This window comes from Lissotriton helveticus, chromosome 1_1 (assembly GCF_964261635.1).
Source record: "Lissotriton helveticus chromosome 1_1, aLisHel1.1, whole genome shotgun sequence".
Taxonomy (NCBI): Eukaryota; Metazoa; Chordata; class Amphibia; order Caudata; family Salamandridae; genus Lissotriton; species Lissotriton helveticus.
Window position 1 is genome coordinate 364,423,436 of NC_136057.1, and position 17,604 is coordinate 364,441,039.

General features: G+C 43.9%; 1 protein-coding gene across 6 annotated transcripts in view; it reads right to left on the reverse strand.

The window, feature by feature from the left end:
• CACNA1C (calcium voltage-gated channel subunit alpha1 C) overlaps positions 1 to 17,604 on the reverse strand; it is a 2,299,705-nt gene that overhangs the window by 315,101 nt on the left and 1,967,000 nt on the right. For 3 of the 6 annotated variants that reach the window (XM_078673661.1, XM_078673662.1, XM_078673659.1), the window contains exon 30: positions 1,017 to 1,100. In XM_078673661.1, the coding sequence (XP_078529787.1) occupies positions 1,017 to 1,100 (84 nt within the window). Of the gene's footprint in view, positions 1 to 1,016; positions 1,101 to 1,652; positions 1,737 to 17,604 lie in introns of all 6 variants that reach the window. The other 3 variants (XM_078673663.1, XM_078673660.1, XM_078673664.1) reach the window with 2 other exon arrangements.

Sequence of the window (17,604 nt, forward strand, 5' to 3'; positions counted from 1 at the left end):
ATGTATCTATATCTAATTGTTTTTTGAGGGAGTGGGCTCGGGGGATACGCTGTACCCTTGTGGTTCCTGCTCACCTGTTTCCTACTAAGTCCTTTGTCTTTCAAATCTTTTTTCCAATATATTATTAACATTAACATTTTCGTTCTTAATAAAACTGTGTTTTATTACCCGGATTTTACAAGTAAGGATTTTTGTAATACTTATTTACTAAATTAGTATTGTTTTTTCATATCTGCTTCTATTATTTTCAACCACATTTTACTTCTATTCATTTGTTTTCCACTAAATTGGTCTGTGATTATTTGAGTTCCCAAAATGGGTCTTTATTATTTTGCTTTTCTATCAATTTCCATCATACTGCGGAAAAGTATGTGCGTGAGAATGTGTGCATTCATGTGATTATGTGTGTGTGTATATATATATATATATATATATATAAATATAATATAATATAATATAAAGATACACACTCATGTATTCCTTTTTTCAGTAATGAATGACCATATTTACAAAGTGCTAATTTGATCATAAAATGGCACCTGGGCCCTCAAAAGTTAAGCTGCGCCAAAGGAAGATATAGCCATCTTCAAATTCTCCCAGTGTAAGATGGGGGAACCGCTATTCAGTCAGAACTCCAGAACCACAGCTCATTGCATCAGCCATGAAACCACATCATCTTCCAATGTGTGGGTGGTGGTATTTGCTCTATGCAACTCTCCACGCAGGATTTTCACTGCAGCGGGCGTATTTGAAACTCTCCTTTGCCCTCGGCCACATCCTGCTATACAGTCTCACACATGGCAGGCGAATTGTGAAGGAAAGAGATGATGCAACAGTCAATTCCTAACGTGTCCCGAAGTTAAAAGAAAAAAAGTTCATCCCTACACAAACAAAAAATAAAATAAGAGGACAAACTGAAAAATGGATAAACTAAAATTAAAAGAAAAGTCAACTCAGGGAAAGGACAAACGGGGTGGAGGTGCAGGCACAATCATGTACAGATGCCGGTTACTTACGTTCACCTCGGTGATTGCTATATCAACAACGCTACCCACAACAATCAAGGCGTCAAATGTATTCCATGCATCACAGAAATAGTGCTGCATGTGGCAAGAGGAGCCGGGGGAAAGGGGTGGGGGTGAGAGAGAGAAAGGGGGGAAAGGAGGGGAAAAAGAAAAAAAAAGAAAGCATGAAAGAGGGCAGAGTAGAGAAATAAAATAAGAAAAGAAAGAGGTTATGTGGGCATATAACTCAACTCTTACCACTGTATAGTACCAGCTGCTGCTGCTGCTCAGACCTTTTTTTTGGTATTTTTTGTTTTGCAAAATTTCATGGTGGTGAGCACTGAGGAAGCCTGGCTTATCGTAACGTGACCCTGAGAAACACAGCTACCCTTGTCGGAAAGGGGAAAAAGTTAGCTGCTAATCCAACTCGGGGGCATTTCATTGCAGCCACATGGTTGGGCAGTGGGACAGAGACCCCTAGGGAGGAGGAGAAGGAGGACGACGACGTAGCAGAATCAGTGGAAGCATTACCAGGAAAAAAAAAGTTCAGGAGAAAGAGAGGTTGAGAGAGTGTGAGAGAGAACCAAGGAAAGAAAGAGAGGTTGGGGTACGGGAGTTTTTTCCTACAGGTAGTCCAGTTATACTCACATTGGTCTCACTCAGAATGACGTCTATAATGCTGCCAATTACGATGAGGAAGTCAAAAACATTCCAGGGATCACTAAAGTAACCCTACATAAGGAAGGGGGCAAGGCAGGGTGAGGGATTAAAAAGTAATGTTAGACAGACAAAATAAAAATCTGAAACAATACCATCAGCATCATCAGCAGCAGCAGCAGGGCCACCGTAGAGCACAAGTTTATTTGGGAGGCCAATGTAACTTTTATCTGGGCTTCCATCCTCAAACCAGCTGCAGCTTTTTACCAAACTGGAAAGGAGCGTTGGGTAATTGGTTGCAAATAGCATTTGAGTCACCATATCTGATTAGGTCTGTACATGAAAAATTAACTGTAGAAGACATAGATATAGCGTTTTTAACTTCTCAATCGAGAGGGCCAATACAACCTTAGGGAAAGCATTGCTGCACATGCATGTGGCCCATTCTCAGAACTCAGATGACTGTGTTGTGTGCAGAGAAAGGGCAGGAATTTTAATTACCGCCATACTCTGGTTTGTAAAATGGAAGCCCAGGGCATTGTAACATGTTCTCATGTCCTGGATACAAAGGGTTACACCATAATTCATAAACAGCAGCCCTCTTGTTAGCTGTCTGAAATAAAAACACATACGGGACTAAGATTAGTTAACTCAATCCAGCCCATATTTTACAGTGTGGATCAGTATGGGTTCAAAGGCTCTAACCCAGCACACTACTAACCTTGCAGCACTTGTGTTTTGGAAGAAAGTTCAAAAAAATGATGTTTGCTGGAGCAGACCGTAGCCCCTTAGAGTATTCAAGTGTTTACAGGCGGAACCCAACTTACTCATCATGGCTGTATTCCTGACCTTGCCCAACTGACTGTTCCACCACGTGGTTGGGCATAAGGCAAACCAGGCACAAAGTTAGTTTATTCCCGTTTTTACAGGGAACCCTCATTCAGCCATGCATTAACCTTCATAAACATGTTAACAAATAAAAACATTGTAGGCAAAAGTCAAGAGGAGACTACACACGCTTATTAAATTTCAACAGATTCAAAACCATAAACATCATTGGAGGGTAGTCCTAATTTTTTAAGCCCACGCTTAGTGCATTGATTACTATGTAGTCCCTTAACGCCTATTAGAATAATACAGCTACAAGAGTGAGGGTGTTTGTGATGGGTGTTGATAAAACACGGCTCATCTACAGATACTGCAATGACAAGGACTCTCCTGGGATATATGAGCCAAGAGTGGTGGAGCAGCCTGGAAACCAAAACATCAGCATTATTTCCCTTACTCAGGTTCAAGACACTGACTCAACAGTGATGGTGTGGTGTGTAAAGGTTTAGTAAGGACAAATGTGAAAGCGGTATTAGCCCCAAAGGGATGTTAGTCAGAAAGACATGGGAAGAACAATCCTTTTACTAGCCCTGAAAATAAGTAGAGAACCAGTAAGGAATCGCCACTGGTACTGTATGTCACAATAGAACTCCACTTTAGAATTAACTGCTAATTTTACCATAAAGTAGCAGTGAGATGGTCAGGGAGCAGACGAAGAACGTTTTATAAGCATGCCACCTCACCCTGTTCTAGGACATGCAAAATAAAAGCATTTTTCATAAAGAAAATCCCCAATAATCAACTCCCAGCATCTCTTTTGTATAATATGAGTACACATCCATATTTCAGTCTAAATACAGGCGGGCACTGTGATACAACAGCAAAGTGTATGCACCATTGAGGCTTCAGTCACTCTCAAGTAGACTTGATGAACATGTCCTGGCTACAGCAACTACTGCTGCTACTATCTATGTTCCATTCAGACGAAGGCAAGTGTCAGCCTCATTCCAAGAGTAATAATTAAGCCATTAGACCTGGTATATCTTTTCAAAATACAATGCCAACAAGACTGCAAAAGAAATTTCCTGAATTTTGGTGAATCTGTTGTAGTTTTCAAAGACAGACAGGTATGTTTTTTGGTGAGCTAGCACACAAACCAGGTTCTATGGGCTTTTCCCACCTCTGACTAGTACCAAACCTTGTGATTACTGACCACACACTCAGGAAAGTACAGTCAGTGGGAGAATATGCAACACCAGGTTAAAGGTTGGTATACATATATAATGTTCAACGTATACATGAGTCCCCTCGCATCCATCGCGCACCAACACAACCTCAACATCATCTCCTACGCAGACGACACCCAGCTGATCCTCTCCCTCACCAAAGACCCAAACACCGCCAAAACCAACCTACATGAAGGGATGAAAGACGTAGCCGAATGGATGAAGAACAGCCGTTTAAAACTGAACTCGGACAAAACGGAAGTCCTCATCTTAGGATCATCCCCCTCCACCTGGGACGACTCATGGTGGCCACCGGCCCTGGGAACCGCACCCATACCGACGGACCACACACGCAACCTGGGCTTCATCCTAGACTCCTCCCTCTCGATGACCAGACAAGTCAACACCGTCTCATCATCATGCTTCAAAATCCTACGTATGCTCAAAAAAATCTTCCGTTGGATCCCCACCGAAACAAGAAAGACGGTCACCCATGCGCTGGTCACAAGCCGACTGGACTACGGAAACACCCTCTACGCCGGAACCACAGCCAAACTACAGAAAAAACTCCAACGCATCCAGAACGCCTCAGCCAGACTCATCCTAGACACCCCCCGCCATGCTCACATTTCCGGCCACCTGAAAGACCTCCACTGGCTCCCCGTCAACAAGAGAATAACGTTTAGTCTCCTCACCCACGCACACAAAGCCCTCTACGACCTAGGACCCGAATACCTCAACACGCGCCTGTCCTTTTACACCCCTACCCGCCAACTATGATCGTCCAATCAAGCCCTCGTCGCTATTTCCACGCATCCAAAGATCCACCATGGGGGGAAGATCCTTCTCCTACTTAGCGGCCAAGACCTGGAACTCTCTCCCCACCTACCTCCGCCTTACACAGAACCACCTCTCCTTCAGAAAACAACTAAAAACTTGGATATTCGATAAGTAAAATACCCCACTCCCTCAAGCGCCTTGATACCCTCTGTGTGAGTAGTGCGCTATACATACTTTAAACTTGACTATCTAGGCAGCATAAGTAAACAACTCCCAGAAGCCCAGCATATACGGATTGGAGCTAGATCCTATCATAAATATAACGTGATCAGGAATCATCAAGAGTGATATCAATATGAAAGATGGCACATTTTCCCCCCTACTTTTTAGGTCTCACATACTGTCTAATGTGAGAGATATTATGGGCTTACCAAGAACATAAAGGGGGTTGGAGCCTGCCCATTGCATAACATTGGTTGTCTTTCCTGGCACTGTCATTTGCATCCTTCTTATTCGTGCCCCAGCTTGTCAATCATGTGTTTGTCCCTCCCATGGAGCATGCACTGTCTCTTTACCAACACTTTGATTGACTGGCTTTTATGCTACTGCTGCTTCTGAGGTACAGTCTTTTCGTATTTCTTATCTCTGTTGTATATTGATGATTAGACACGAGTAATGTTTCTGATGAGCATATATGTATGTTTTGAAATATATCATTTATTCAGATAATCGTTTTATTTTTGATTCTTGTCACAGTATATATTTATTCATAATGCATACAGAGGTGTCTTTGCCTAATCACTATGATTAAAAGAATGGTACTGCTAACTACTCTGATTCAAGCATGTGAATCTATGAAAGATTCAATACAGGAGAAAAAACAAGTTACTTACATGTACACTGTGGTTCTCCAATATTGATATCTTACATAGATCCCTCCTCCCCGTTTAGGCTTGCCACGTCTTACCTCATGCGACTATTAACCTAAACACACTTGTGCAGGAAATCTGAGGTTAGTGGCTCTGCTGGAGAGATGAGGTCTAGGACTAGTCTCTGATTGGTCAAAGTTTAGACCAACATAAAGATGCTGATAGATGTTAAAGGTTTCCTTTCTTTTTTAAAGGTTTCTAATGTACTTCTATAGTACTGCTTATCTAACTACCGTGAGATTCCCACCATGACGACAGGGAAGATTCAAGCATGTGAATGTATGAAAGATTCAATACTGGAGAACCCTCTTGCCAGGCCTAAACCTTCCCTTTTCATATAAATAGGTCAGCCCTAAAGTCGCCACTAAAGCAGGGCAGGGTGCTATGTATTTAATAGGAAGGACATATACTTTACCTTTTACATGTCCTGGTAGTGAAAAACTCCCCATTTTGTTTTTACTACTGCAAGGCCTATCACTCATATAGGATAACATTGAGATTACCTTATTACATCTTCTAAGTGTAATTCCAAATTTGGAAGAGATTGACTTTTCAAGTTTAGTGCCTGAAATCACAATTTAAAATCACAACTTATTGTGAAGTTTGATTTTAAAATCAAGTTCAGCAAATGCCACTTTTAGAAAGTTTGCATTTACTTACTTTCTAACCATTTGGTGCCTTCTGCCTGTCTCTGGAATACATGTCTGGAGTGGGTGACAGCTGGCTTCCTGCATTCCCTCTAGACAGCCATACGCAGAGCAAGGAGAGGTATGCCTGAGTGGTCATCTGCATGCAGATGGAACATCGTGAGCAGGATGGGATAGAGGAGCAGACACTTTCACCTGAAATGGCTGTGTCCAGTACCCACACAAAGGATTGATTACCCCTTGTAGTGTGTCTGGAGCCAGGGCATTAATGGAGAACCTCTGTGCACTTCAATGCTTTCTTTAAAGTCTCCCCTACTTCAAAGGCACCACTAGGTGTAAGTACTGGACCTCTGGAACTACCATATTAGTACACTTCTGGACCTCTGACTACTCTGCCAAGAAGAACTGCTGTGCCGTTGAAAGGACTGTCACTCTGCTAGACTGCTACTTTGCTGTGCTCTTATCTTGCGGAGCTGCCCTGCTGCCTGCTTTTCCCCTGCCTGGATGAGAAGGACTGGACCTGCATCCCTTGAACCCAGAGTGACCCCAGGAGGCAAGTCTCAGGGACACAAAAGACTTAGAACCCTCCTGTTCCAAGCTATAGGCTCATCTGCTGGTGAGTCTGGCATACTAAGTGGTGCCACCCCAGTCCTGGACCCTTGGAACTGGACCTAGGAGTTTGCTCCAGTGGAATCGACAAATCGGCGTTGTTGCGGGAACCAGACAAGCACATCACCCTTAGAACCACTGTATTGCACCTGGAACCACCACCTCGTAACCAACGCATCGCCACTGCAGCATGGAGAAGATCAACACATCCCCCTCCAGTGTATATTAACCAGGCGCATCGCCTTCAGAAAAGCCACACTATGAACCAGCACTTTGAACAATGGAACTGACGCATCGCTGCAGTTCTGTGGAGAACTCCTACTCAGCACCCCTACTGTGTGGGTATCATTGATGCATATCGTGCTGCAAAAAGGATTAAGTACTTTTGCTCAATGGGCCCTGCGTGGGTCTTGTAGCTTGTCTGCGCTCTATCATAGGCGGCCTGAACAAATGACTCTATCCCGGTCCAGCGTGAGCAATTTACTCTTTGAGCGCTATTTGCTTCTAAGCACTATTTGTGCTTTTAATCTGTAAAAATGTATATCTTGACTTCTGCACATTGGATTGTTATTGTTTTGGTCTTGTTTTATTTACAAAATCATAATATATTGTTCTAACCTGATATGGAGTTGTTTTTGTAGTGTTTTCTTGTATTATTGTTTGTAGTGTTTCACAAATACTTTAGACATTGCTTCTTAAATGAAGCCTGACTGCTCTGTGCCAAACTGCCAGAGGGTGAGCACAGGATAATTTAGGTTGTGTTGTGACCTACCCTGCTTAGGATTGTGGTTCCTACTTGGAGAGGGTGCATACCTCTACAAGCCAGAAACACAATTTCTAACACCCGGGTACCAAAATAAAAGTGGTCTCCATTAGTGAATTAGGTAGCTAAAAAAGTGGCCCATGTTTGCAAACCGGGGCAGTTCTTATCTTATGAAGAAACGCGGTGTAAGTCTATTGCATGGATTTGAGCTTGCTTCAGGCAATGTTTGTAGTAATATCAAACAGTGCGGTTCGCACAGGTAAGTGCGGTGAGGCAGTGAGGCAGGGCGCGGACGGGGCATGGTGGAAGTTGATATAGGACGGGATGAGTGAAAGGGGTGGGGTGGGGCATGGTGGAAGTCGACATAGGACGGGATAGTGAAAAGTAAATAAATAAAACCACGAGATGGCGATGCGGCGAGCACAAGGTAAGTGGTTTTATTTATTTTTTATTATCTTGTTGTATGTCGGTGTACACCCCCTCGACCCCCGCCCCGGAGCCGCGACTGATATGAAATGAATCAACATTAAAAACCGGTCCAGCAGACCATAAAACAGGGTCACACACTGTCCCGTCAGATCAACCCTTTGGGCACTCCCTATGCCCTATTGGCCAGTCCAACCCCGGCTGTATCTGAAGTAGATGTTGTAAGAAGTCCCCCCCCCTCTCCCTCCCAACCCCCTTCCCTCTTCAAGGACTAACCAAACCTAATTCAATTCTGCCTGCCTCTCGCCGTCCTCTGCTCTATACACACGCGGGAAAGACGAGAGGTGTTTCTCTTGGGAGGCAGCACGCTCACTAAGACCTTTTTCCCCCAAGCACATCAGAAATGATTAATCGTTACTTTGATACATCAAGCCCTGCTTTGTGCTGACACTTTTTTTTATTTTTTGCAAACTCAACGTAAAACAGGCAGGAATAAACTGAAACCCTCTGCCATGAACAAAACAAATGAAACGCTGTTCCTTTTTTGATTATTTTGCAGGATTAGGATTATTTGACCTTTGGGGTTTTCGGAGCTCTGTTATTTCAGAGGGATGAAGTACACACTCTGCCCAGTTTGCAACTATTTTTGGCCCAGGCTTGGCCACAGGCCTCTCTACTGCGGTTCCCAGGCCTACCTGATACTCTCCCAGGTAGTAGCACATTGAGCCCCACACTCAGCTGAAGATACAGTGGGCACAAGTGATGGTTCCTGGAAATACACATTTTAAGTGACAGTAGCAGTCTACAAAAGAAGCATGACTACAAAATATCTTCTCATACAGGACTCCTCCCTTTCCCTTTTCCCTCGAGAACGGTCTTGTCATTGCCAAGGAGAAATAAAAGAATGCATGGAATTTAATCTATTATTGCAGCCAAATTACTTACATATACAAGACACTACCGTTCGCTGGTTATTAATAAACTGTGATGTGAAGAAGCAGTATAAATTAGATTAGTTCCTTTACTCCAGCGGAAGCGGATGGAAGAAAGCGAGTCTGAAAGGGCTGAAGAACTAAGTGAACCAGAATTACTAATATCAGCAACCTGCGTGTACTTTTACATCTATCCTGCTTCAGACCTATTCTTACGACAGTTCCCTAGTATATTCTGCAAAAAACCTCAGTGGGTGCAAGGCAGCTTTTTACGAACCAAACTCTCCTGTGCATCAAGAGAGTGGACGGGATGTAGTAGCGGTAGTAATAGATCATCATGATGTAAGGAGTCTTGTACTTCAACTACGACCACTGTGCTCTCTTCACCAGGGCCAATAGGTCTGAAAACCACACACTGTTGAACCAGTCTGTAGCCATCAGCATCCTTTTCGATGATGTTTGTATGTCTGTGATGTGGACAATGGAAACATTTTCTGTCCATGGGCAAAAGGTTGTTTCCAAAAAAAGCCTGTACTAGCCACGCAGTGCACTTTTCAATAGTGATATTTCCAAATGAAGCAAAGATCCTTTGAAGAAACTTCCAGTGTGGAAAATCATACACGCCACCTTGTGAGAAACATAATGCAACCTGCTAAGACCCTTTACATCCAGACTATGTTTGCCAACCATGTTGACAGCCAGGTGGCATACACCAGGACCACATCTACATAGCTAAACAGCACAAAACGAGGGGATGTAAGTCCTTTGCTTGCTTGCCACACAGAATCAGCAGAGCATATCATCTGTTGTTGGCCAGCGGTGGTAAGCCCGAGGCGCAAATACTTAAGGGCAATATTTAATCTTAATAAAGTAAGAACATGCAAGGAGGCCTTAATGCACATTTATACCACAACAGTGCCAATGGAATTGGCACGTGCCGGGAAGTTCTTTGCCACTGCTGGACAGATCTTATGTCAAACGCAAAGTCCATAAAAATAACAGCTTAACTACAATCCGTACGTCGATGAGCATCTATAATATCAATAGTGATGCCTCACTAATTCCTATGGTCATGAACATTGCCACCTTAATTGAACAGACAGCATTTCATGGCCACCGGTGATTCGGTACCAAGCTTGATAAGCTAAGATGATCTGACATTAGGGCACCGATTGTTCAACCCGATGCATATGTACATGTTTTTTTTTTTTTACCTTTCTCTTTCTCTTTTAAATCTCTTTGCACTTTAAATGTTTTACTTAAAACGTTTACCTTTTATCAATTTACTGTTTTTTTACCATGATCGTAATATGCTTCGCTTTTGTTAATGATTTTAGGTAATCATACAATAAAGCATTCATTCATTCATTTGCTTGCTTGCAAATAGAACATCAATCATCTTGCACGTGTAAATAAGGAACCTCTCTATCCAGGTTAGGATAAAGGGTTTCTGCATCAGAAATGGGGTTTTAAGCTCCAACGTTTTAAAATGTAGAAACCTTTTCGTCCTTTTGAGAGTCCTATACATCCAATGACCCAGATGCTATTCGCTGCCGTGTCCAAAAGGTTCATGGTAAAAGTTGTATCTTGGAAGATAGATGAGAACCCCAAATGACAGGTTTTCCTCTGAAGACCTCTGAAGGTCATGCTTTAGGAGGAGTTATTATCCAGAGGCGTTCCAGATCATTCTCCTATCTTAAGAGCTGGCAAGTTCAAACGGTATCTCCGATTTTACTTTGAGGGCAACTGGGATGCATGAGGCTATAAGGTCAGCACCCTTTGATTCTACCATGTTGTAGGGACACCCCTGTATTATAAGTTGCTCACAGTGAGCCACAGTGCAGGTAAGTTGCAGTGGGAGAGCAGTATCGACCCATCTTCATGGGTAGAAGAGCCCTGGTGAACGGAATCTTTTTAACCGCATGCGTGCGGGCGGAATTCCGCCCGTACGCTGGGTTTTAGGGATTCGCACTTTACGTAACGAGCTGGGCTCGTCATGAGCGTGCGAGGAGGCTACGCCATGACGAGCCCAGCTCGTCATGAGCGTCGAAGGGGTTAACAGGATTCAATGGCGCACAGGCCTAAACTCACTGAAAGGCTCACGCCCGAGATGGGAGGCTTGATCTAGTCAGCAAAATAGGGATAGATGTGGATTACCCGATTTGTCCGATATTTAGGGATGTACATAATTTCTTCATGAATTCACTAGAAGAAAACTCTTGTTAAGCCCTTCCAGAAAAGACCAGGTCGTGTTGAGTATGTCTTTTAGAAGGATCGCAGGGATGTCCAGCTACTCTTAAGCTGTTGGGTGCGGCTGTCTAGACTGATTTTGGAAAGGTAAGAACTGATCCTCAAAAGTAATTGGGTATTCGGATTTTAATAGTTTTAGTTGCTGATTGTTGGAATGCCTCATTACCCTAAAAACAACGTAAGTACATACTGTTGAGGTGGGTGCAGTTTAGCAAGGTAAATTGACAAACACGTATTAGTTACTGCACCCACTTTTCAACTGGTCAGTTCTTCATCAGTGGAAACACACGAGAAATGATAGGCATATCAATCAAACCTTTGCTGCCTGAGGAAGTCACAAATACATAGGCAGCATTTAAACGTGAGTGCCAATGTCTAGAACCATGCCGCAAGTACATATCTCAATCTGATTACATGCCACACTCAGAATCTGAGATGCCACATCACAACAAGAGATGAAAATACCAGGTGGGTTGGGGGGAGCAAGATGGCGGCTGCCTGAACGCTGCTAGAAGCCACTAATCATTGCTTCTGGTTTTAATGGTGTAAACCCCCCGACTTTTTTAATGTTCATCCCCCTGAACTGCGGGGGGCAAGATGGCGGCTGCGCGAACGCTGCTAGAAGCCACTCATCATTGCTCCGTGGTTTTCATGGTATAAACCCTGACTTTTTGAATGATTATCCCCCTGAACACGGATGGTGGAGGGTGAAAGAAGGAGTTTTACTTACCTGCCCGGGTTGCTGAGAGCCACGGTGAAATCACTACTCCGGTTTTGCAGCGGGTGGCTGCGAGCATGCTCTTCACGGAGCTGGATGCCTCAGAAACCTCCTAAGCCTCAGCGGAATCGAACAGAGAGCGGCACAGTGGCGGGGAATGCTGTGGAGAATGCATTCGGGAGTCTGCGGGGCCCACCGCTCCGCGGAAGACTACAGCCGGGAGGAAGACTGGAGACGCTACTCCCCTAGCTGTCAGTAAGGAGGCAGGCAAAAAGCTAACCATAGACCAGCGTCCAGGGGAAGAGGCGGAACCTGCAAGACAACAAAGGGTAATTCCTGGGATGTTTGACGGCCAAGGAAAAAGCAGCTGTCGTGGAGAAAGGAGGGACTCTGACTGATGTGTCTGAGGCGAACATGGGTCCCACAGTGGCTGGTGTGAGTACCAGTTTGGTGCAATTAGGGGAGTGTGATCCGGTGCAAGAGGGTAGCCGAGCGCTAGAAGCAACAATCTGTATAGCGGGGAGCTGTTGGTGGCCGGCAGCCCATTAAAAATAAAAGATCCCAAGGTTACCTGCATCATGGGGAAGGCTGTGGGGACCCCCGGATGTGGAGAAATATTTTTCTCCCTACATGAGGACTCTGAATTATCTAATACCAGCAAAGGGGAGATGTCATAATTCGATAATACAGGCACGGAGACGGATAGTGCCCTTTCTAACCCTAGCCCCAAGAAACGCCTGCCCTCATTGACCAAGAGAAGAAGGAGAACTCACAGTGGGAAAAAACAGGAAATCGGTCAATTCGGCTCAGAAAACAGTCGCTCCAGTCAACTAAAATGGGACTATTCGACTACTCAGCTTTTAACGGACGACGTACACCTGGTAGAAGGCCCCAAGAACAAATCTGACCCTCTTTCAAAGGAGGCAGCACCTTCCCCTTCGATGAGCCTGATATACTCAACTCTGAAACAGATCCAGGGGGAAGCAAGACAAGAACATAAAAGGGCTTACCTTGCTACAAAAAAGCTCCAAGGGGCCATCAGGAAAGTAAATAAATCATGCACCGAGATTGCGGAGAGTAGTACGACTCTGGAAGAGCGGGTGGTTGCCTTAGAATCTTAAACAGAGAACTCAGCCCGACAAGTTACATCAAATGAAACACGGATTGTAGACGTGATGTGGAAGTTATAAGATTTTGAAAACCGCCAGAGGCGCAACAATTTAAGATTACTTGGCATTCCTGAAAATGCGGAGGGGGGGGGATATTCGTGGTTTTGTTTTGCACCTACTGAAGGATGGGATTCCTGAACGTTCACATTGGGACTGGGATACTGAGGTGCAGCGTATACATCGTTTCCCTCTTATGCTAAAAAAAAGGCAGGGTCGGAATGAAGCAATGGAAAAACCCAGAGGTATATGGATTTTCTTTGGGAGCGTCCTCCTTCGACAAGCGGTGTTTGAGACGGCCCGACCTGAATCATGACGCCCGGTGGATGGCCACACCTTCTTTGTCCGGCCGGATTTCTGCCATACGACGGTGGAGAGAAGGTGGAGGCTTCGCCAGCTAATTTCACCATTTCAATAGAAAGGTTGTGAAGACTATTTACTCAGTCCAGCTCGACTTAAGATCATCTGGAAAGGAACTACTAGACTTGAGTATTCTCTTTGGAGATACAGGCTCAAGACTTTCTGCAGGAAATCTCCGGAAATTAAGGGGGTAAATGGGACTCGAGAGATAACCAGAGATAGTAGCAGGATGAATAGGGATCTTCAGTTTGTTTGTTTTGACGTTTTGTTTTTTATTATCACTTGGGGGTTGGTTTTCGTATCATTCTGTATGGTGGAGCAAGATGAGTGGCGGTGGGAGGCAGCTTTATGTAGGAGGCATCACAAGGGTCTATGGACCTTTTCTGCCTAGGGAAAGAGGATAGGGAAGGGGTGGTAGAGGGGGTGGGGTAGGGCAACAGGGGGAGGGGGATCCAGCCAATTAAATATTTTGATTCTGTATTAGTAGATAGAAGGAATTAGAACAGTTGGGATTCATTACGGTCTATGAATGGCATTAGTAACTTGCGGATAGCCTCAGTTAATATATGTGGCTTGAATAATTCCTCAAAAAACGCAGGATTAAAGAGGATATTAAATATCTAAAGGCAGATATAGTTTGTCTCCAAGAGACCCACCTTGAAGCTGGTAGACAAAAGATTGCCGAGTCAGAGGGATACCAATAGATTTCTGCTACGACCCAGGGGGCACGCACAAGAGGGGTTGCGATTATGGCTCCTAAAAAAGGTTTAAGGTTTCCACGCTCAAAGTCAGACTAGTATGGGAGATGGGTTATTACTCACTGCTGTTCGGATAATTACTCTTTTACTTTATGTTCTGTTTATGGATCAGTTTTGGATGACCCGGCTTTATTTGACTGGATGAATGTTGAACTAGTCGGCTGGCCGCTACCTATAATTATGTGCGGGGATCTGAATGTCAATTTGAATAATGAGAATTTAAAACCAGGTGCACAGGTATATCAGGGTCGCAAACCTAAAGTTTTCAATGCTTGGTTTAATATTTGCAATACACATGGGCTTTCTGATGGCTGGGCTACATTAGAACCTCAAGATGCCGGTTATATACATTTTTCTCTGCTCCCCACCAAACTCATGCAAGGTTAGATTATTTTCTTGTGTCTCAAGAGGTGCTAACGAGATCCAACATTATTAAATTCCCTCTAATTATGTCGGATCACAATCTGCTCGTTTTAGAGATCTCCATGCATACACTAAAATCCGCTAATGTCTCACTGGACCTTCAATAGAGCGCTTCTATATGAGGAAGACTATGTCCAACATATGATGGAATGGATCCCTAGATTCAATAAGGAGAATAAAGGTAGTACATCGATAGGGATAATTTGGGACACACTTAAAGCGGGGATAAGAGGTGAAACATTGACATATGGGTGGGCCTCGCAGGCAAAAGAAAAAAGACACCTCAAAGAACAATACCGGGCATTGAGCGAAGCAGAAACAAAATAAATACAGGCTATTGCAAATAAAGAAGAGGTTGAGCAGACACAAATTAAGGTGGCTTTAGTTAAATCGGCAATTATGGATTTATGGGCCAACTAGACGGCAGGCAAATACTGTGCGTGGCGATCCAAAATATGTAAATGTAAATGTAAATGTAAATGTATTGGACTTGTAAAGCGCACGGCTGCCCGTAAGCGTCCCGGCGCTTGCTTAGGGAACCCGTCCTGGTATTCCCCTGTGAGAAACCCCCGGCAGGGTGTCCACAAGGTGAAAGCCAGGCATCCCGCCGCGAGGGGCCGTAGTGGAGATTAAGCAAGCTATTGCCCAGAGTCGCAGAGTGTGACCCCGTGAGTTGAGTAGGCACCAGAGCGAGAATTGTCGAGTCCGTGGAATTTTGAGCCCGAGACCCGCCAAGGTGGGGAATCGAACCCTGGTCCACAGTCGATCTCAGCTTCCGGGTCTGCCGCCTCTAACCACTGAGCCACGCTTCTCCATACAAATGTAATGAGAGGGTAAGCCACCTTCTAGCAGTACGGACTAGACAACGAATAATGCAGGGTGTGATTTTAGAAATTGATGACTCCGGGCAAGGGTTAGTCAATCAGCCTTCAGAAATTCAAGCTGCTTTTCAGCAATTTTATCAGAAGGTTTACACGGAGGATGTCCCGAGTGGGAAGGAAGCCATACAGAGGTATTTAACAGGGAATTTGTATGAGAATCTGTCAATAGAAGAGAGGGATGCGCTCGAATTACCTATAACAGGGGATGAAATCCAGGAAGCTATTAGATCTTTAGAAAATGGTAAGGCGTTAGGTACGGATGCCATATCAGATGAATTTTATAAAATCTTCGCCTCTCCACTACAGGAGCTAATATAAGAAGTGTTTTTGGAAGTTCGGGCGGGGAGACGCTCCTGGATCTTTGGGGCCAGCGAATATTGTTATATTCCCCCAAAAAGGTAAACCATTGAAAGAGATAGGGTCTTATCGTCCCATCACTTTAATTAATGGCGATGTCAAAATATATGCTAAAATTTGGGCTAAGCGGTTAACGACAACTATTAAGAAATTGGTCTCCTCAACCCAGCATGGGTTCGTACTCGGTCGAAGTACGATAGAACACATCCAGAGGGTTATCGCTCTGTTTGATGAAACAGGAATTACAAGGGACCCTATCGGGCTCATCCTGCTGGATGCGGAAAAAGCCTTTGATAGGGTCTCCTGGCCGTTTTTATGGGCAACCCTTAAAAACAGATGGTTTGTAGAGGGCTTTATCACCGCCATCGAAATAATGTTCAGAGATCCTGTGGCAAGAATTTCAATAATGGGAGAGACGTCGGATCCGGTCTGGATTAGCAGGGGGACTCGTCAGGGATGCCCGTGTTGCCCCTTATTGTTCGCATTATATATAGATCCGCTAGTCAGGAAGATCGAATACAATAATCGGATTCTTGGAGTGCAGAGCATAGGGGGGAGCCCCAAAATACTGGCATATGCCGATGATTTGGCAATTATTCATCTGAATCCCATGCCATGTCGGCATTAACGGAGATCGAAAAAGAAGCTCATATATTGGGGAAAATCTCCGGCTACCGCCTGAATTCCACTAAAACCCAAGTTGTGGTTAGTAAAGGTATACAGATGAATGACTTTTGAGTTGTACAGAGTGCAATTTACTTATGTGTAGAAATGTTGGCAGACGTAGATTACAGGAGATAATCTAAATCCGCTGCTCGATAAATTTAAAATGGAGTTCAGTAGATTAGAGAAGACTCAATTTACGATGATAGGGAGATGCAACGTTATTCAAATGCTTTTTTTGCCCAAGATTTTGCATTTTTCTAGGGCCATTCCCCTGAATGTTTGTAAGTCCTGGTTTGTTGCTATGAACCATTCATTCTCTAGGTTTATTTGGGCTAATTGCTACCCGGGGAGGGCGCTAACATTTTTAACATTACCAAGAGAAAGGAGGGGCAGTACCCAATCTTCAGTTTTATCACAGGGCTTTTGTGCTGCATAAGGCAGGGATATTACTTAATGAAAAAGCAGAGGCTACACACACTGGGCCCCCGCATCTTTTTTTTGAGTTATTAATGGGTGAGGAGGCTTGGGGTGTCTTTTACGACATATAGAACTGAATTATTACAAAAACGTTGCATTTAAAACTTTACTCTGTGCTTATAAGGTCTTGACTGCAGTCCATAAAAAGCTTGGTCTTGGGTGCATAAATGCCTATACCCCCATATTTAAGAATAGTTATCTTCCAAGCATTTTTAATGATAGGTATATGGGGTATTTGTACGTTAAAGGAGTGAGGGTGGTGGGCGATGTTACAAATGGGGCTGAGGTAGTGCTTTTTGAGACGATTAGAGATCGATTTGGGTTAGATAACCAGCAGTTTTTCAAATACTTACAAATAAGAGATTTTTTACTCAAGAAAAGTAAAAGGGAGGTGCCGCTGGTTTTTCGGGGGTGAAGCTGATGGGATTATTGAACAGATCTAGTACATTGGGATGGATATATCAAACACTAAATGAGCTTACAGTGGATGATCTAAATAAACATGTGGAGCGTTGGCATGGTCTTTTACAGGTGGGAACGCGAGAAATAGAAGATGCTTTACTCCTAATACACAGCTCATTTATTGCTGCTAATCTCCAGCTCCAATGTTTTAAAACATGGTTCAATCTTTATATTACACCTGCCAAAATGTTTTAATGGGGTCGGGTACCAGGTTCACCATGTCCCCGGTGCAACTATCATGCAGCAGATATTATTCATATGTTCGCTGAGTGTCCTGGATTGTAT